Raw genomic sequence first — 17,441 nt, forward strand, 5'->3', positions numbered from 1 at the left:
TTATTCTGGATCAATAAAGTACGTACGTAAAGTATTTAAATGGAGTAATAAACGATAGCTGTAATATTGAAGTCATATCTACTGGATAAAATTTCTGAATTATTGCATTATTCCTAAGCCACGGGTGTTTTCAACGAATCATTTGTAGTTTGAACTGTGAATTGATTTAAATTTTCTTTGCCCTCCAGAGTCTGGCTGACTAGACGAGGACTCATGGTGCCTCGCATAACGATCGAGTGAAAATAATGATTGAGAAGAGGAAAAACGGTATCGAGAACAAAGTATGGTAATATTGTTAGCAATCGGACGAATAAAGCTGGCTAATGGAACGCAAGAAAGACTGATGCTGGGAGGCGGCAATACGCCTAAACACACACATACACGAAACTATTATTCGCATGATTAATTACAATTGAAATTGCAATTCTAATTAATAACTATACAATTTAATTCTTAAATAATGGTACGACTATGGATTAAGTTATGAGATTTATTTGAGAGGAGGAAAAGTGGCGAAAAAAATATTCGCTTTGTTACCTTGACTGCAAAGTGAAAGAGAAAGAAAAGAGAAGGAGAGAGAAAGAAAAAAACCTGTCCATTTTATACAATTTCTAATGCATACATATGTTTCTGTCTGCGATCGATTATTATAGATCTAGCTTGGATAGTATTTATCTATAACTTACTAAGTATTAGGGATTTATATCCCTGACACAGGGGAAACTATACATATATTCCATGTGAGTTTGTTTGATTGTTGTCAAAATACTATGAACACAATGATACTGATTCAATTTCAAGATGCGACTGATCTGTATGTTGTACTTGCCAACGTTCAGATTCATTCATGACATGTCTGATTAATTGTGTCTAAAAAAATTGACCACTGTGCATGTTATTCTCCGTTTTTATGTAAAATTTTTCACACATATGAAGGTAAGATTTCTAGTATTTTCTAATACTTTTATGAACTCAAACGTAAAAGCAGTTGAAATCCGAATTCGTTCTACTATTTGTTGCAGCTAGGCCGTGTCCGTAAAAATAAGAAATGCATGTGAATGAACTCTGCACAAAACAATTATTTCCAACATGTGACAACTGTTGAATGCAACATTTCTTGCTCATGCCGGACTCAGTATAGTCTTAAAATGGTAAATGTATAGTTTGATGAGAAATCGGCTGATAATTACCAACTTTAATCAGATTATGATTAATTTAAAACCGATTGAGTACCACAACGAGCCCGAAATTTTTCAATTCCTGATCTCTAATAACGGGTCAGTGATTTGCGAAAGATATCAACGGTTCCGAAATTATACTTACAGCTCTCCGCAATTGGAATTACGCTCAAACTAGTATCAACGACATATTTCAATTTATGGTGGAACGGAATGTTTATTTCATAAGAGTGATGCCATCTGCGTTTCATTTCACTTCAAATCCAGATTTGCAAAATATTTTGATATTTTCCTCAATCCCTCAAATATATATTTATCTAAGTTGTATTTAACGGTTCCAAATAGGCGATCTTAACATCGCTTGATATATTTGGAATTGTCTTAACAATGCTATAGTTATGTTTTTTACTTTAAAAAATTAAAATATTATTGTACATTTATTTGCGAGGCGTTCAAAATTATTTCAATATCTATGCTATAATTATTATGATTAAATATATGTTTAATTGTTTGTAGTTGCTCTGAAATAAATTTTGTAAATTTATCAACAATTCGTCCACGATATTCATCATCGAATATGTATGTGTATCGCGTATAATCAAGAACTGTTCTTTTACTTATCTTTATAGATTTGTAAATTTACTTACTTTAATGGCTCCTTTCGTCCATGCCAAATAACTTCTCTGTATGACGTCACAGCTGGGTAATCATTAAACTTCCGTATACTTACTTCGTCAAAGCAGCCACAAGCATAAAGCGGTTGATATCGGATAGTAAACCTGTGTACTTCAGTAAGTCAGTACGGGGCAACTGTTAGGTAGAACTTTAAATACAATTGGACAATAGTAAGTTGTAGCAGATGGCAACAACAGAATGATTAGCAAGCAAATTGAATCGCATTAAATGGAAACAGGGACCTTTTAACCGCGCGTGTATCGAAACATCAATTCTTTAGTTTTACGTTATAACTTTAATACAAGAAATTGGAGTGACAAAAGGGTGATCATAATACTATAAATCTAATCCTTAGGGATCATATAGTGAGTGTAACGCCTTGCAGTTAGTGAGGCGAAATAAAGTCGAACTGGACTCTGCAGGCGTTGAGCCTTGGTCGGCTTTGAATAATATTAATTTCTCTACATCTGGTAGTCCTCAGTATTCTTGCCTGCACAAATTGTGTTATCCGCCTAAAACTGTTTGTGTCCACTCTCACACATTGAATTCAAGTTGAACGGTGCTCACAGAAAAGAATCTTACTTAACTCCCGAGCGAAACACTGCTGGTGTTTTGATAGACAAAACTTTAGCTGACTGAACTTTGAAGCTCTAGGAATACGTATGTCAAATTCTGTGCCTTAACATGCTTTGAAATACCATTTTTTGAAGTTTTGCCGCATTTTTCGCGTGTCAACTTGATTTTTCATACTTCTCTCGACACAACAGCCGATCCCCGCAATTTCTCTTGCCATCATGTGTCTTTCTGTTCTTACTCATTTCATGCCGTACTATCGCGGACAAGTGTTTACTTCACTATTTTTCTTTGGATTTAAAATTATTGCCTCTCTATCACCGTTTCTGAATATGCTATGTATCAATAAAAACGTTTTTCAAAAAAACGAGAGCGCACTTTGATAATTATTCGTCATCTTGAATTGCCGATGTTTACACAATACAGATTAATGATTAATTAAGAGTCAAACAAACATTTGATATGAACTTGGCATGTATGGTATGGTTAATAAATATCAGGTAAGTAATTTTTGTCATTCCAATTTAATACCGATAAGTCAATATATCGAATATCTGAAAACATTGTATCATTAATAACAATGAGTTAACTGTACAACGACGATATGCAGTATCTTCAGAAAAAGGTATTTTATAAAGCTTTAGGAGTTGATTAGACGTATGAAATAAACTATATTCATATGTATGCTGTTTGTATACACATACATGTATAAATATATACATTGGTATGTATGTATATATAGATATTTATAATAACGATTGTAGGCAGATGTACATATTTAGATTGTATACAACACACGCCTAAGCTTATTGATAATTTTTAGTCTATGGTCTATAAATACTGCTATACAAGAATATTGGAAAGAAATTATAATTACAATTAGTTACCCATTAAAAGCATACATTTTCTTTAGGCGACTGTTCTCACTCATCGTCTACTATTCCGTAAGATTTGAAGAAAACAACAAAAAGTATTACGAGAATGGAAGTAAAGTTGAGATCAATTTCCATCAAGAATTTGATGACGACTTAATAAAATCGATAGTACAGGTCATTTCGTTGAAACTTGCATCTGGAATAACGAATAACCTTTTCTGTGGAGGATCTGCCTACCTACACGGTCACAATACTTCAACACGTGTCATCGTATATATTTATGCGAACTTCGTAAGGTTCGTTTCTAATTGTCTCACAAGTAGTGCTGGTAAAATTGATTGTGTACAGCATCACGTACACCTACATAATATACTCATGTAGGTAGTAAGTTCCCTGTTTAACGTGACTGTACACATATTTTTTGAGTTTATAATTAAAGTAAATGTTTCCCCGCTAGTTTACTTTGATTCCGAATTATATGATAGGTATCTAGTGTAACCGCATTTAAAATATAAACGATACGTGAAACAATGAAGCAGTTATATTTTGTAAATAAATTCATAATTCAATCCAAAGTCTTGTAAGTTTAATCAAAGTATAGACTGCATCGATAGCATTAAATTAAATAAAAGCAAAATCGTTATTTTTATATATATTCAAACGATTTTTCTTTATGTACAGTTCGTATGGCAAATTGACAAATTCTTTATATTTCCTTTTTTCAACAATAATTTTCACAGAACCACGTGTTTTCAAAATGTGTATAAGATAAAAAAAAAAGAAAAGAACAAAAACTTTCTTCAATCTACGTCTAGCAAAATAAGTTCAGACTCTCGTTACTATTTTGTGGTAAATATAAATAAGCAGTATTTGCGTGAATTATAAAAGAAAATCACAAAAAATTTTAATTTTTTTTTTGTTTAACATTAACTTGTGGATTTTCATGTTTTAGTTTAACATTAACGTTATCGTCATGATAAGTCTTATACTTCCGTATGAGTTTAGTGGTGAGTGTGATGTATTAATAAACCAAAAGCGAAGCTATTGATTTTGCATAGAAACTAGAAGTGTTCATTGATAAACAATATATCGATAGAACTTTATCCATTTCCTCACAGAAGAAACAAGTTCGATCGATTAATCGATATGGTTATGATTATATTTATTTTTTATTTTCAACAGTATATGCATACGTATTGCGTAGTTCCATAACAAAAATATAAGCATTGCTTTGTTGTATCATAATTTGAAAATGTATTCCTCAATTGAAAAAAGTGTACATAGAAGCTTGATCACCATTGGTGCCAGATTTCCCAATATGCTGGTTGTGAGGCTCAATTGTTTCTTTGAATTCAGTATGCTCCTCTTTTTCTTTCTTTCTGATGATAGAAATACAGTCGTTACGTTTAATTAACTAGAAATAAACCTTCATGATCAGTATACTATTTATTATCTCTCCTTTCTTCTAAATTCTGATAAGTACGTATCAGGACATTATCAAAGTGCCAAACTAACATAAAAAATTTGGACGTTCATATCTTTTTTTCTCCACTACTCTACTAAACTGCTGTCACAAGATTTTTGGATAAATATGATTGTAAAAATGGTGTGTTTAGTTACACACGCACTATTTTCTAGTCATCATCATTTGATTACAAATTATGGTTCATATACTAGCAAAGGTCTAAGAGATAGAATTGAGGAACATAGAGAATAGAACGTTACCTGTTAAATAGAACGACCGACTAATCAGTTAATATCGTGGTTGGTTCGAGTTAGCCATCTGTGAACGAACTGCGCTTGCAGCTACATTACCAGCAGCGTTCTGAACGTGTTCATTCCGTAGAAAAGTTGAAGTAAATTCTTGTTGCGCCTTTGCAACACTCGCTCCTGTGCTGCGATAGATACGGTGGATCTGAGGAAAAGCATATAATAATGAGCCATTCTACATTCATTATAATTTGTACAGAAAAATTCTGAAAGTTGTCTGGAAATTTTTATCGTTTCCCACCTTGGACAACAAAAGTATGTCACCAACTGCCGCGACTGCGTAGCCAATAGCAATGATGAGTAAAAGAATACCAATGAATACTCCTAATCCTGTACCATCAAATGCCTCAATTGCTATTATTATTCCGCTGAAATAGACAAATAAACTTGATGAGATATGAATATTTAGACGTCTTTCAGGTGGATGAACAACATTCGAAACTTGTATGTATCTCTGAGATACACATTTTTATTTACTATAATGCAGTAAAATAAGATTCTTTACCATGTGCCTGATCCAGATATCCCAAGAGCTTGAATAACAGTCACAACGAATTGGAAAAAAAATACGAAGAAAAAAACCATGAAATTAAAGGAACTGTCACTCCTGAAAATGAGAGAATAATTAAAGAAATAATTATTTTCAACAGTTAACAAGGTTACGAATATCCTGTGGTATTACTGGAATAAATTATTTCACTCTAGAGTTAGTGATTTGAAATGAAGTACAAGTGAATAAAGATATTTTGTAACATTAAAAAAAAAAATACCTGAAAGCCTTGTATGCCGGCCTATACCAGCAAAGAAACGAAAAAGGAGTGAATAGCAGGAGATAAAGAATGGCAAGACCAAATGTAGAAAATCCTTGGCCATATAACAGCAATGCAAATCCACCGACCACGTTCAACACCATCACACACCCATGAACTGTAATGAACATAGTGATTGAACTCGATATAGATGTCCTATTAAACAATGAATGCAACTTACAACACATGATTAAAGTTAGATGATTTGAGAAGTGAAATTTTCTTGAAAAGATTTATAAATTCAATACAGAAAACAATCAGGTAAATGGAAATGAAGAATTATACATACACATCCAAAGGTAGTAAAGTTGTCTAACAATCTTTTGGAAGTCAGCAGGAATATCAACATCGATATCCTGATAGACACATGGTTGAAAACAGCACTTTTCAGGCAACGGTGGCCAATTGTTTCGTCTTGCTAAAATAAAATTGTTAGCAACATTAATCATGCAAATATTTGTTTATTTAAATCATATTTACAGAACCGTCCTTCGCTTTTTTATTCAATTGTTTACACATTTAAAATAAGGTTGAAATATACAAATACTATGAGGATTCATGAAACTTGTATGAAAGAATCTGTTATTCCAATAACAGGAATTGATACATCAGTGACATGATTACTACTTTTTAACACCTTTGCTATTTGAAAAAAAATTATTAGCCGTCACGAAAAGTTCAAACATCAAAATTTATCTGAATAAGATTAAAATTATAAAGTACAAGATTGTTCGAGTTCTAAATTTGAACCTAGAGCTTATTCTGTAACTTTACTGCCATAAAACTGCAACAATATTACCGTGGTGAAATAACATTAGTAAAACATCGACTGGGTAAGAATGAACTGATATCAATAGTTGTTGACAGGTTTTGAATGGCAATTTTGAGGCAAGTAGTTACAGAATAAGCCTGCTAAAAATGAAATTGAAAAAAGAAATTTGGACACTTTTTTTCACTTGCGCCAAAAACGATGTGGCTATGTTTGAATAAGTTTTCTCATTTGGTCAGCTGATGGTGAATCAATACATGTATACCAAGGAAAATTCAGGAATAGTTTGACTAAATAGGTCAGTATTTTATAACAAATTCATTGAGTGATATCTGTTTCATGGAACAAAAAAATAAAATAGCATTAAATAAAAGTAATATGAGTTGCATCAATAACTTTTCTGAACTATGAAGAAATAAGTATCTTCGGTTGTACACACGTGAAGAATTTGCTAATAGCTATCAGTATGGTAATTCAAACCTTTCTCAAGTGAATAAACAAGAATATGCTTTCAATAGTGTATAAGAATCAAATAAAATCCAAATTTCACATTACAAAATTTTTGGAACATTTTTAAGATGGTCAAGTAATTTCACACGTTAAGCACGGATCCGATTTTACTGTGATAATCAATTTCGTTCACTGATAGTTCCCAGGGACCAACATCATGCTTAAAGTGTTAATGTAATTATTATTTATTATGCCTCACCATAGTATGGCGTATTTCTCATTTCCTCATCTCTCCTCGCTTTCCATTCGTCTTCCTGCCGACGCTGAAACAAAAGATATAACATTAAATTTAGAACGTATTTGTTTCCTGGGCTATCGAGCGAATCATCACATTCCAAATTCATTCATATACATCATTTCATCATGCACTTACATCTGGTGCTGGAGGTGAGGTAACCGCAGGTGTAGGGGTCACTGTTTGCTGCGCGCTTCGGGTGTAATTAGGTGGTGGAACCTCCTGATTTGTAGGCTGAAGTGTAGCTGGTTGTTGAGTGGCTCCTACACCTCCATAAATGGGCGGGTTTGAAGCTCCTCTTACCTGTGTTGCCCCCTGCGATCCTTGGTCCGCGAAGGGATTGTAATCTTCGATACCCCTGTTGGCAGGAGTCGAGCTGGCGGCTTGTCTAACTGCGGGATCCTATCCACGGTAATAAAATAATACTGTTATTGCTAATGAAGTTTCATACCTTACTCGATAAGGAGAAATATTCTACATCGTAATCAATTGTCTGAACCAAAAGACAACAGTCTTTTCAATATATAAAACAAGTCGCGTATTTGTCTGACATTTTTCTCTGAATGTTTTCTAAATAAACAATTGTGAATATGTGAATGGTAAATAATTAATAAAATACATTGGTATAAAGATTAAGTTTGTACGAAGTAAAATTTTACATCAAGGCGAAGGTGATTAATCTCAGATATGCTGGGCGAAAAAATTTTTGAAAATATTACCACACGTCACTGTTACTACTAAATGATTCATATAGCTCAGGTGTTTTAACAATCTTTTGACAACTAAGAAAGACATTGCCAGTGTCGATCGGGTGTCACGTATTTCGTCGAGTATCGTGGAATAAAGAAAGATTACTTGCCGAAAATGGGTCGTTCAAAGCTGGTTCCCCAAAGGGATTTTCGTCGAAACCAGACATTCCTTAAGGGTTAAATTTTTTCCGGTATTTAATTTCAGAAACAGCGTACAGACTGTCTTCCGATCGAATAATACTTGTAATCTTATCTAAAAACGGTTCAACATCGTTGACGTGCCCCTGGGGCTTTCTACGTGCAATTAATCCTTTAGCTAGAATCACGGACTGACTCTGAACTTAATTCCTAAAAATAGCTAAACCAGAGATGGCTAAACTGCCGACCCGATACATACACCTAAAATATGCAACGCATTTGTACGGTTTGAGAATAAAGCCGGTAATTTTTTTAAATTCATTAGTCATCGATTGCGAATTACGGATTTTCTAATATAATAAAATTTACATGGAAGCTAGATCCTCAAATCAATGCGCAATTATAGGTATATGATAAAGTTACAGTGTGAAAAATTGCTTTAAACAATTACTACAGCGACATTTATGCAATATTAGACAATGGTGAAGTGACTTTAGTCGTTTCTACTATGGTTCCACGTGCTTTGAGGCTGGGCCAATCACATAGCATATGGACCCGCGAAAATTGAGTTGAGGGCAGTTGAGGCCAATGTAAAGAGCGCAATGTCGTCATTGCGCACGCAGTTTTACAGCGCTTTGTACGTGAACTTTGGAGGCGGCGTTTGTGGACGATCCTGTACTCATAACTGAAATGCCGGGTATTTATCAGTTATGAGTGATCATTACGTGAGAGTTGAGTGGACATGTGAAACGTAAATGCTATGAGTACAACATTTGAGGATACAGGTGAAATTACATTCTATATATAATTTCCATAATATCGCAAATTACTATCCAAACGGTGAACGGCGCTCGAAAATTACGATACCCTCAGTTACAGTGCGGTAATAAGTAATTTAACCAAATTCAAACAACGTTTATTGAAGAAATGATAATAATAATGATTGTAGGACAACAAAGAGCCAAAATAGTTACGAACCTACAGTATTTTGTAAACCGATCAATTATCCTTTCTATTCAGAATTAATATTGTCCGATACGACGTAAATCACGCTTGTATAGGTTAAGGCGCCGGATAGTTTGACGCAGCAAAATAAAGGCTGTTGTGAAGATTCTTAGGTCAAATTACTGTGTAGCTACTCAAGGGTCTAGATTAAACAATTCATTCAACGATTTATTTATGGTTTTTGCCTCTGTCAATAACTACTGATAACTACCATTTCAAAATTTGCATCATATATATTTTCAATTTGGAATTAACTAATTACTATGTATTGGTACAAAAAACCCAAAATCTCTTAGAAAGCTGTAAAAGTCTCAAATGACCAATATAAAAGATAACGTATACATTGTCGAACATTATTTCTTCAGCTTTGTAAAAAAAATTTACCGTGCATAACATGCAGCAATTATTATATACACATTTTTTGGTATGCAATAATTACTAATATTTTGATGAAATAGTTCGGAAATTTCTGACAGCTGCTTAACTTTTGAATAATGTACAGATGAACTCAATGTTTTTGATAGATTTTACCAGCCGTTCAGTACATTGTTCATTTACGATTTATTGGTTAATTTGATTGATTAAATTGATTTAAATAAGTTTTCTGCATATCTTGCAACAGCATTTTCTAAAAGTAACTTCAAGAACCAATAAAAACAGTATAAAATGTGGATAGAAATATTAGAAAGTTAGAATTAAAACACATAGAATTGAAGGTAAACGACTAGAATATTTTTAGCTCACATGCTCAAATGAAATTTTGCATTCGTAATATTTTCCAAATCCTAGTTGCATCAAAGTCTAGGGAAAAGTGTATTGGATTTATTTATACTTAATCAGTATTTTTGGTCCAAATGTAATGTATCATATAATTCTGCATGCTTGCCGATCTCCACAAAAAAATTAACGAATCGGAACTGTTTAACGATTTTATTTTGTTATTAATACATCATAAAAAAGAAAACATGATAACTTCTCGATGACTTGTAAGTACTGTAATTGTTTTAACTGTAATTAGAAACAAGAAAGCCTTTGATTGTATATATCATATTTTTTTGTTACAGATTTTTAATTTCAAGTAATAAAAAATGGCTGAAAATCAAGAAAATGACAATCCCGTAGTGGATTCACAAGAAACTTATTATGAGAAAGCGCAAAACATGAGTGGAAGCCAAATGTTGGATGAAAGTCAAGATTTTGCTTTGGTTGTTGCTGAAGATTCAGATGAAAGTACAACATCTCAGTCCCAAATTGTGAAAAATGTTTGCGAAGCTGAAGCTGGTGGAGACTCTGTAGAACAAAAAACTATTCTATCAAAGACAGAAATCACTAATGATAATCCGACAAAACCAGAGATTTTTCATAAGACACAAAATATTTATATCCACGAAAAGAAACTGAGTGAAGAAAAGGATATTCAAGGTTCAAACATGGAGAACGATGCTCATGATTCAAAATGTAATGACAGAAAGGGGAGCGACGAAGAAGAAATTATTCAAGGTACACCACCTGAAATTTCTTCTCCATCCAGGAAACGTAAGGCTGATTCTTTTGATGAACCAGCAGCTAAAATCCAGCGAACTCTAGCACAAAGAGATGTTTTAAAACTGGATAGAAACATGGGAAATGCAGATACAAAATTAATCTTGAATGAAGTACCTATTGAAGATACACAAAAACCATTAGATATCCTTTCTGAAAATACCGAAAATATTGACGATGCAGAGAAATTAGACCTACGTACTACTCAAACTTATAAAAATATAGTTATTGCAGAAACACAAGATTCAGTTGAATCTGAACCAGTTATTTCAAGTGATTTGACTGCTCTGGGAAATATGAGTTCAAATGTTAAATCAGATGAATCTGATGAGAAGAATCCACGTTCTACAGATAAACGTGATTCAGAACTTGATGCAGCTAATAGTAAACCCAATTCATTCGACAGTAATAGTGCTTTGTCAGACAGCGAGAAAGTGGTTCCACAACCTGATGGAAACATGTTGATAGAAGCCTCTGGTGAGACTTCAGAAATGAATACCAATGGAAAAGATGTGCAAGAGACAACTGAAGATGATAAAATGTGCAATACTGATGACAGCTCAAATATTGTGAGTCCAGATTTGATTGAGAAAAAGAGTTGCAAAAGTACAAAGTTTAGTGAAAAGGAAGTTAATGTTTCCGACAATGTGGCTAAGGAATTTTTTGACGTGCCTCTGCCAACTAGTGACAGTAACGTAGAATCTACTTGCGATACAGGATCTCATGGTTCAAATAAGTCACGAATGAGCATTGAGGTAATATACGACAGAAAATCTTCGAGCCAAGAGAAAAAAAGGTGTTTAGGCTTGGTGGAAATTGATGAAGAAGGGGAAAAGATTATTTTGGATGATTCAAACGAGGAAAGCCCTAAAAATACAACAATTTATAAGAGCTGCTTGGACAGCAAAACTAACAGTGAATCAAGCTACAAGTCCACAGGTTGTACAGAAGTCCACAAACATAATGATGACAGCCAAATATTAGATTGCCATACATCAAATGATGACGATTTAACTATGAATAGCAACGCAAAGACGGTTAGTTTGGTCAGCGAATCTGATCCATTTGTTGATGATGTAGGGACAGGACTAAATAAAGGTGAGACTTCTGCGTCCATCGCAAGTCACCCAAATACAGAACAAAGTTTTCGATCCAGCCCTAAACTAAATGACACCTTGGAGATGGTGAATGTTGTTACTGACAGTGAAGGAGATAGTCTTTTTGGCAATGTTAATACACAAAAATTATCTGATAACAAAACTGATAATCCATTGAACGCATCATTGGGTATCAAAACAGCAGCAATTGAAAAGAAAACGAGATTCTATGTCGACTTGAAGTACACGTTACACATTGACGAAACTACCAAAGAAATAATTTATAAAGAAGTAACGGATGTACATTGCGAGCCAGTGTTTGAAAATTCGGGTGCTCGAAGAAATAGTGATGTGTCTGGATGTCTAGCTGATATATCTGGGAATGCTAACAAAGATAATTCTCCAGGATCAGTGATGAGCAATCCTCAACTGTTTCAACTTCCCCTATCTAGGCTTTCCATTGCATCAACGATGAGCTCCTCAAGTTCCTTGTCAAGTGCTGCTTCTTTGGCTGCAAAACTACTGAAGAACACCAACTTCTCTGAACCAAAAGGTCGTGCGAAACATGCTAGAAGGCCACCAATGGAAGTGCACTCAGAAGAAAAAATTATTGATGGTTGGAAGAATACTCGCTTAATTTCAGAAGCGCTCTTGCAGTCTGCAAATGCTTTCATTTATTCTCCAGAAAGCTTCCATCTTGATAACGAACCTGGCAAAATTGAAGACAAAGTATTATCGTCTACGCCAGAAACAATAGAAGATACAGAAATGCCCCCGCAAGTGTCAACTCCGAAAAGTACAAAGGCTAAAAGACTATTAAAACGGAAACGTACAACTAATGGAACTGCAAAAAGCAATGGTATCAGGAAAGGCTCCCCAGAAATTGTAACTACCAGTCAAGAAGCCAGACTGCACGTTAACAAAAAACGTGAGAGCAACGACAGTGTTCAATCAGATAAGCTATCGAAAGAAATCACAAGTTTATCAACTCCTAGTAGCCTGAGCACAAGAACAGAGACGCTGAGAAGTCTAACTCCACAAAATTTGCCAAATGATGAATTGATAGGCAAAGTCGTATTTGCCAAATGGTCAGACAATACTTACTACCCAGGTGAAGTTATAGGTAAAACTAAAGACAAGTATAGGATAAAGTTTTACGATGGTAAAAGCAAACTTGTGATGGAGGAATTTGTAATACCTATGCCTGGATCATTGAGGGAAGGTTTATCTGTTTATGCTACTAGCAAAGAAGACGGCTACGCATCAATGGGGATAATTTTGAAATCCGAGAACGTTAAAAATATGATATATTATACAGTGGAAATGGACACTGGGGAGAAAATTAGAGTCCAAATCAACGACATATCCTTGATGCCAGGGCAGGCTCAAATTTTGAAGGAAGAGATGGATGTGGCTTTACAAAATCTACCAAAAACTCCGCAACACTTGGGTCGAGTTAGTCTTGACAACTTAATCGATGGTAAAAGACGATCACGGCGAGCTGCCACTCCGACTGTGTCGACACCCAAATCAAGGAAAGCCATTTCTCCAAGATCTAACAAAACAGCTAAATCCATATCTCCGTCTGGTTCTGGTCTTCCTAAACTTAAAGGAAATAAACAAGCAATATTGACTTCAGAAAGCGAAACGAAAACAAACGAGTCTGATATTTCAGCGACAGATGATGTGGACGGTGTTGAACCTGAATTACCAACAATACCATCAGTTCCAATATCAAAGGGACCTTCGGATAGAATGAAAGGGAGAGGACGAGGCAAGTCTAAGCAAATACATGACGATGCCGAACTTGGACCTATACCTCCGGCATCATCGTTAATATTTGAAAATATGTCTTTCATTTTGACCTCCACCTCGTCAGATGTCATTTCACGTCATCATACAGATGATTCGTGTTCGGATCCTGGAACAGAAAATGAAGAGGAATGGCTTAAAACGCCATTTGTGAAAGATCGGGTGAAAAAACAATTGGTTAACGGGGGAGGAATAGTGTATGATTCCTTTAAACAAATACCACAATCTGAATATAAAAAGGTTAAACTTATCACCAATGTACCAAATTTAACAGCAAAGAGCATACAATGCCTTTCGGTTGGGATTCCAACCTACAGTCACAACTGGGTAATCCAGTGCTGTCGGGATGTAAGTATTACAAGGTCTGTTTATGAAAAATTGTACTTCCAAGTTAGTAGACTTACATTAAACTATATTGCATGTTTCTCCCCTAGAAAAAAACTCTCAAACTTACTCCATACGAATTGCCAGCTGGTTGGAGTGAAGAGAAAAGGAAATACATTGAATCGTACGATCGATTGATCAAACAACCATTTAATGGGATGATAATAGCCTTGCCAGTACTGGATAACAGAAACGTGATCAACCGTACAATTCAATTTTGGCGCAGTATCTGCGAGAATGCCGGTGCTGTAGTTCAAATAATAAACGACCCAGGTAGCTACATTCTAATGCAACTAGAAATATTCTCTTAAAGTACAATTGTTAACATGAACAAGTAAACACTGACAGGCTTATTTTGACTAAACCTGTCGCAAAATGGAATTAATGCACTATAAACTATTAATCATTTGCATAAAAGAGGCATGTCAAACCCAGTTGTGTAAGAATTTCACTTTTTTACAGAAACTGATTTGTCTCATGTAACCGCAGTACTGACAGATAACAGATGCCCGTCTTGGCTGGTTGAAAAGGCTGATAGTTTGCAAATTCCTTTGGTATCGACAGTTTGGATTGTACAATGCATAATTGTAGGCCAATCTCTCCAATACGATTCTCATCCTAAATATTCCTATAATTTTATGCAGCCCTGAGTGAATTTTAACATGTCCCGATAATTTTTATTATTACCCTGTTTATTTTCATCTACGACATTTTTTTACGACCAACTCAAATGTATTTTAATTGATATCTTCATTATTTTTTTAATTTTACGACAACGATTCATTTATAGTTTCGTAAATTAAATGAACTAAACTAACATATGTGCCAATGTATCAAATGGCAACTCCAGACAATCGAGGAAGAATTTATAGGAATTGTTTCAATATTGGTGCAGGATTAATTCATCACGTGATTATTTTTGTGTAATAATCAAGTATGAAAAGGAGAATTTAGTGTTTGGATCAATTGTCATTTTATTTAAAAACAAAAACTAGTTTGTTTTTTTCACTCATAAACTTGACCTAGGGGATGAAATTACATAGATGAAGCGAGCATCAAATTATGAATGAAATATAATATCGATATTTAGGATAGCCATTGAACGAAAGGAATGACGGGAATAGGAATAATAGGACCTGATTTTTAAGGTACAAGGAAAACCTACCTTTGCGTACAACATTTTTTCACAAATAGGGTGGATACTTTGATTATGAAGTCATTTTGATTGCAATCAAAATATACTACCGCATATATTATTTTAATAATTGCGTTTATTGCTATTACGAATTATAAAATACAAATGTTTTATGTACAATTTTTCCAGCATGAAATATATTGACATATTTTGGCAATTCTGATGTTTTTCCATTTGTTTTCTCTGCTGATTTATATCCGTAATTCATTTTACACAAATTTGCAGACTTCAAATATGCGGAATTACCGGTACCTATTATTAATGAATTTTATACTAAATAATTTCCTCAAAGTAGTACACAAGTTTTACATAGAATAATATTCATATTTTTCTACACAAACTGTTAACATGTAAAATTTGACTACCAAAAATTATGAAATTCTAAAATAATTAAGGGGAATAATAAAAAAGTACAAACTGCTACAAAACAAAACGTATATCAATGTCTTACTCGACTATCTCATTTTATTATGTATTTTCAGTAAACTTATAAATAGTCATTAGATAAATCACGACTGGTGTATGAAAATTATAAAAGACGAAACCACAGCCACATCCAGTAATATGTGAAAATAATGTTTCGTGCACTTCGACATGTTTAGACATGACTGAACAGTTTGATCAATTTTATACAGAACACAAGGCTACGTTCTCTTCAATTTGAACAATATTTCGTATCATATCGGACACTAGAAGTATAAAATGTAAATATCCTTTGACTTAAGTTTAGATTTATTTCAATCGTTATACCAGTCTAAGAATAAAAGTGAAAATGACATAACAATGAGAAAAAATAAAATCCATACTCTCAAACCAGCGTTCCTTTGAATGGCTTGACGGATTTGTTCATTCGCTTCTTTGACATTTTCTGTAGATCCAACAACCGTTGTCATTAATCTATCTAAATTTCTATCCTGATCCAAAACTTTTTCTGTAAATATTTCCTGCAGTTCAGCAATGTGTACAACTTTGCTCTCAACTTGCTTTACCTCTTCAGTTAACGTATTCAACTCGTTATGCAGCTGAGCATTTTCGGATTCAAGTATTTGAATATCTTCAGCAGTGAGCTCCTCGTCATCAGCCAATAAATTAACATCCCCATTGATTTCCTGGATTTTCATCGGACTCGATTCATTGGAGCTTAGCTGGTCTCGTTCCTCCTGTACTTCAGGTACGCTGAGCGATGATTTAGACAGCTTCAATTTGCTTGTATTTGATTCTAATCTAGCCATCTTCCTCATCTCCATAGCTCTTTTTACTCTGATTGCTTTCTGCTCCGAATATACCTTGCAGACGTTTCGCAAATATTTCTCGATCAATAACAGTACGATTTCCCTGTGTTCCAAATCCTGACGTGCACCATCAAATCCAGCCAATTCTCTTTCAAGATCTTTTATGAGGTGAGAACATGTGGTCATGATCTTCTGTGCGCCTAAATCAATTTGATCTCTTTCAGCTTCGCTCATTTGCGGCAGACTCGTTAAGTGATTGGCAAAATTTAAATACGCCTTTCTATTTTCTAACAAGAAATCTCTCAACTTTGTTATTTGCATTAAAACGTCTCTGGCTTTACCGAAAAACGGAGTTTGCTTCGTGGTTTTTTTTAATGGGGACTTTGTGTCGCTCGGTATACCCAAAGCTTTATTGCGAAGACGTACAGTCTTCACACAGGCTTTAAATAACGTGCTGATGTCCATTTTTGTACTTCTAAACGGTCTAGCCGTAGTTAGTAAACGCAAGGTTATAAAATTCTAATTTATGAAGGAACAATAACTTGATATTGCAGATAAACGCGTCGATCTCGCTTAACGTCCATAACCTAAAAAAGCAATATCACCGACAACGTGGATCGGTCGCCATGTTTGGTCCACAGGTATTACGGGTACTACTGACAGCTACTGACACCGAGAGCAGAAACCTTTTCGAAGCTCGTCGAGTTACATTGATCAAAAGAAATTCGACATTCCAATCTATGAACACGGGATTGTAAATTGCGGTACTATCGTTAATTAACACTACATGTTGACTCGATTTATGTACCGTAAAAACATATGTAAGCTAAAATGCGCATTGCAGTGCAGGACGTGGCGCAAACGCACTCTACCCACGTGTTCCAGAGAGCTGT

General features: G+C 34.4%; 5 protein-coding genes across 7 annotated transcripts in view; 3 read left to right on the top strand and 2 right to left on the bottom strand.

The window, feature by feature from the left end:
* LOC124184972 (BCL2/adenovirus E1B 19 kDa protein-interacting protein 3) overlaps window positions 1–1,618 on the top strand; it is a 25,538-nt gene extending 23,920 nt beyond the window's left edge. For both annotated transcript variants that reach the window (XM_046575256.1, XM_046575255.1), the window contains exon 6: window positions 189–1,618. In XM_046575256.1, the coding sequence (XP_046431212.1) occupies window positions 189–240 (52 nt within the window). In that variant the 3' untranslated portion in view covers window positions 241–1,618. The remainder of the gene's footprint in view (window positions 1–188) is intronic.
* Window positions 1–17,441, top strand: part of LOC124184988 (fasciculation and elongation protein zeta-2-like) — a 296,636-nt gene that overhangs the window by 169,189 nt on the left and 110,006 nt on the right. The gene's annotated exons all lie outside the window — the stretch shown is intronic.
* LOC124184944 (secretory carrier-associated membrane protein 5) lies at window positions 1,265–8,424 on the bottom strand. Of its 2 annotated transcripts, none has more exons than XM_046575203.1 (9): window positions 8,254–8,424; window positions 7,533–7,796; window positions 7,359–7,422; window positions 6,170–6,298; window positions 5,842–5,998; window positions 5,577–5,678; window positions 5,313–5,439; window positions 5,027–5,216; window positions 1,265–4,680 (listed from the first exon to the last, which is right to left on the bottom strand). In XM_046575203.1, exons 1-8 carry the CDS (start codon window positions 8,308–8,310, stop codon window positions 5,055–5,057), a joined length of 1,062 nt encoding a protein of 353 aa, XP_046431159.1. In that variant the 5' UTR covers window positions 8,311–8,424; the 3' UTR covers window positions 1,265–4,680; window positions 5,027–5,054. The 2 variants fall into 2 exon arrangements, with proteins under 2 accessions (XP_046431159.1, XP_046431158.1); XM_046575202.1 differs by having other exon boundaries at window positions 1,265–4,715; window positions 8,254–8,422.
* Window positions 8,920–15,473, top strand: LOC124184900. Its single transcript, XM_046575078.1, has 4 exons — window positions 8,920–9,066; window positions 10,351–14,085; window positions 14,172–14,394; window positions 14,584–15,473. Exons 2-4 carry the CDS (start codon window positions 10,375–10,377, stop codon window positions 14,769–14,771), a joined length of 4,122 nt encoding a protein of 1,373 aa, XP_046431034.1. The 5' UTR covers window positions 8,920–9,066; window positions 10,351–10,374; the 3' UTR covers window positions 14,772–15,473.
* On the bottom strand, window positions 15,316–17,408 carry LOC124184950 (syntaxin-18). The gene has a single exon (XM_046575218.1). The coding sequence runs from the start codon at window positions 17,011–17,013 to the stop codon at window positions 16,054–16,056; it is 960 nt and encodes a 319-aa protein (XP_046431174.1). The 5' UTR covers window positions 17,014–17,408; the 3' UTR covers window positions 15,316–16,053.

This window comes from Neodiprion fabricii, chromosome 6, assembly GCF_021155785.1.
Source record: "Neodiprion fabricii isolate iyNeoFabr1 chromosome 6, iyNeoFabr1.1, whole genome shotgun sequence".
Lineage (NCBI taxonomy): Eukaryota > Metazoa > Arthropoda > Insecta > Hymenoptera > Diprionidae > Neodiprion > Neodiprion fabricii.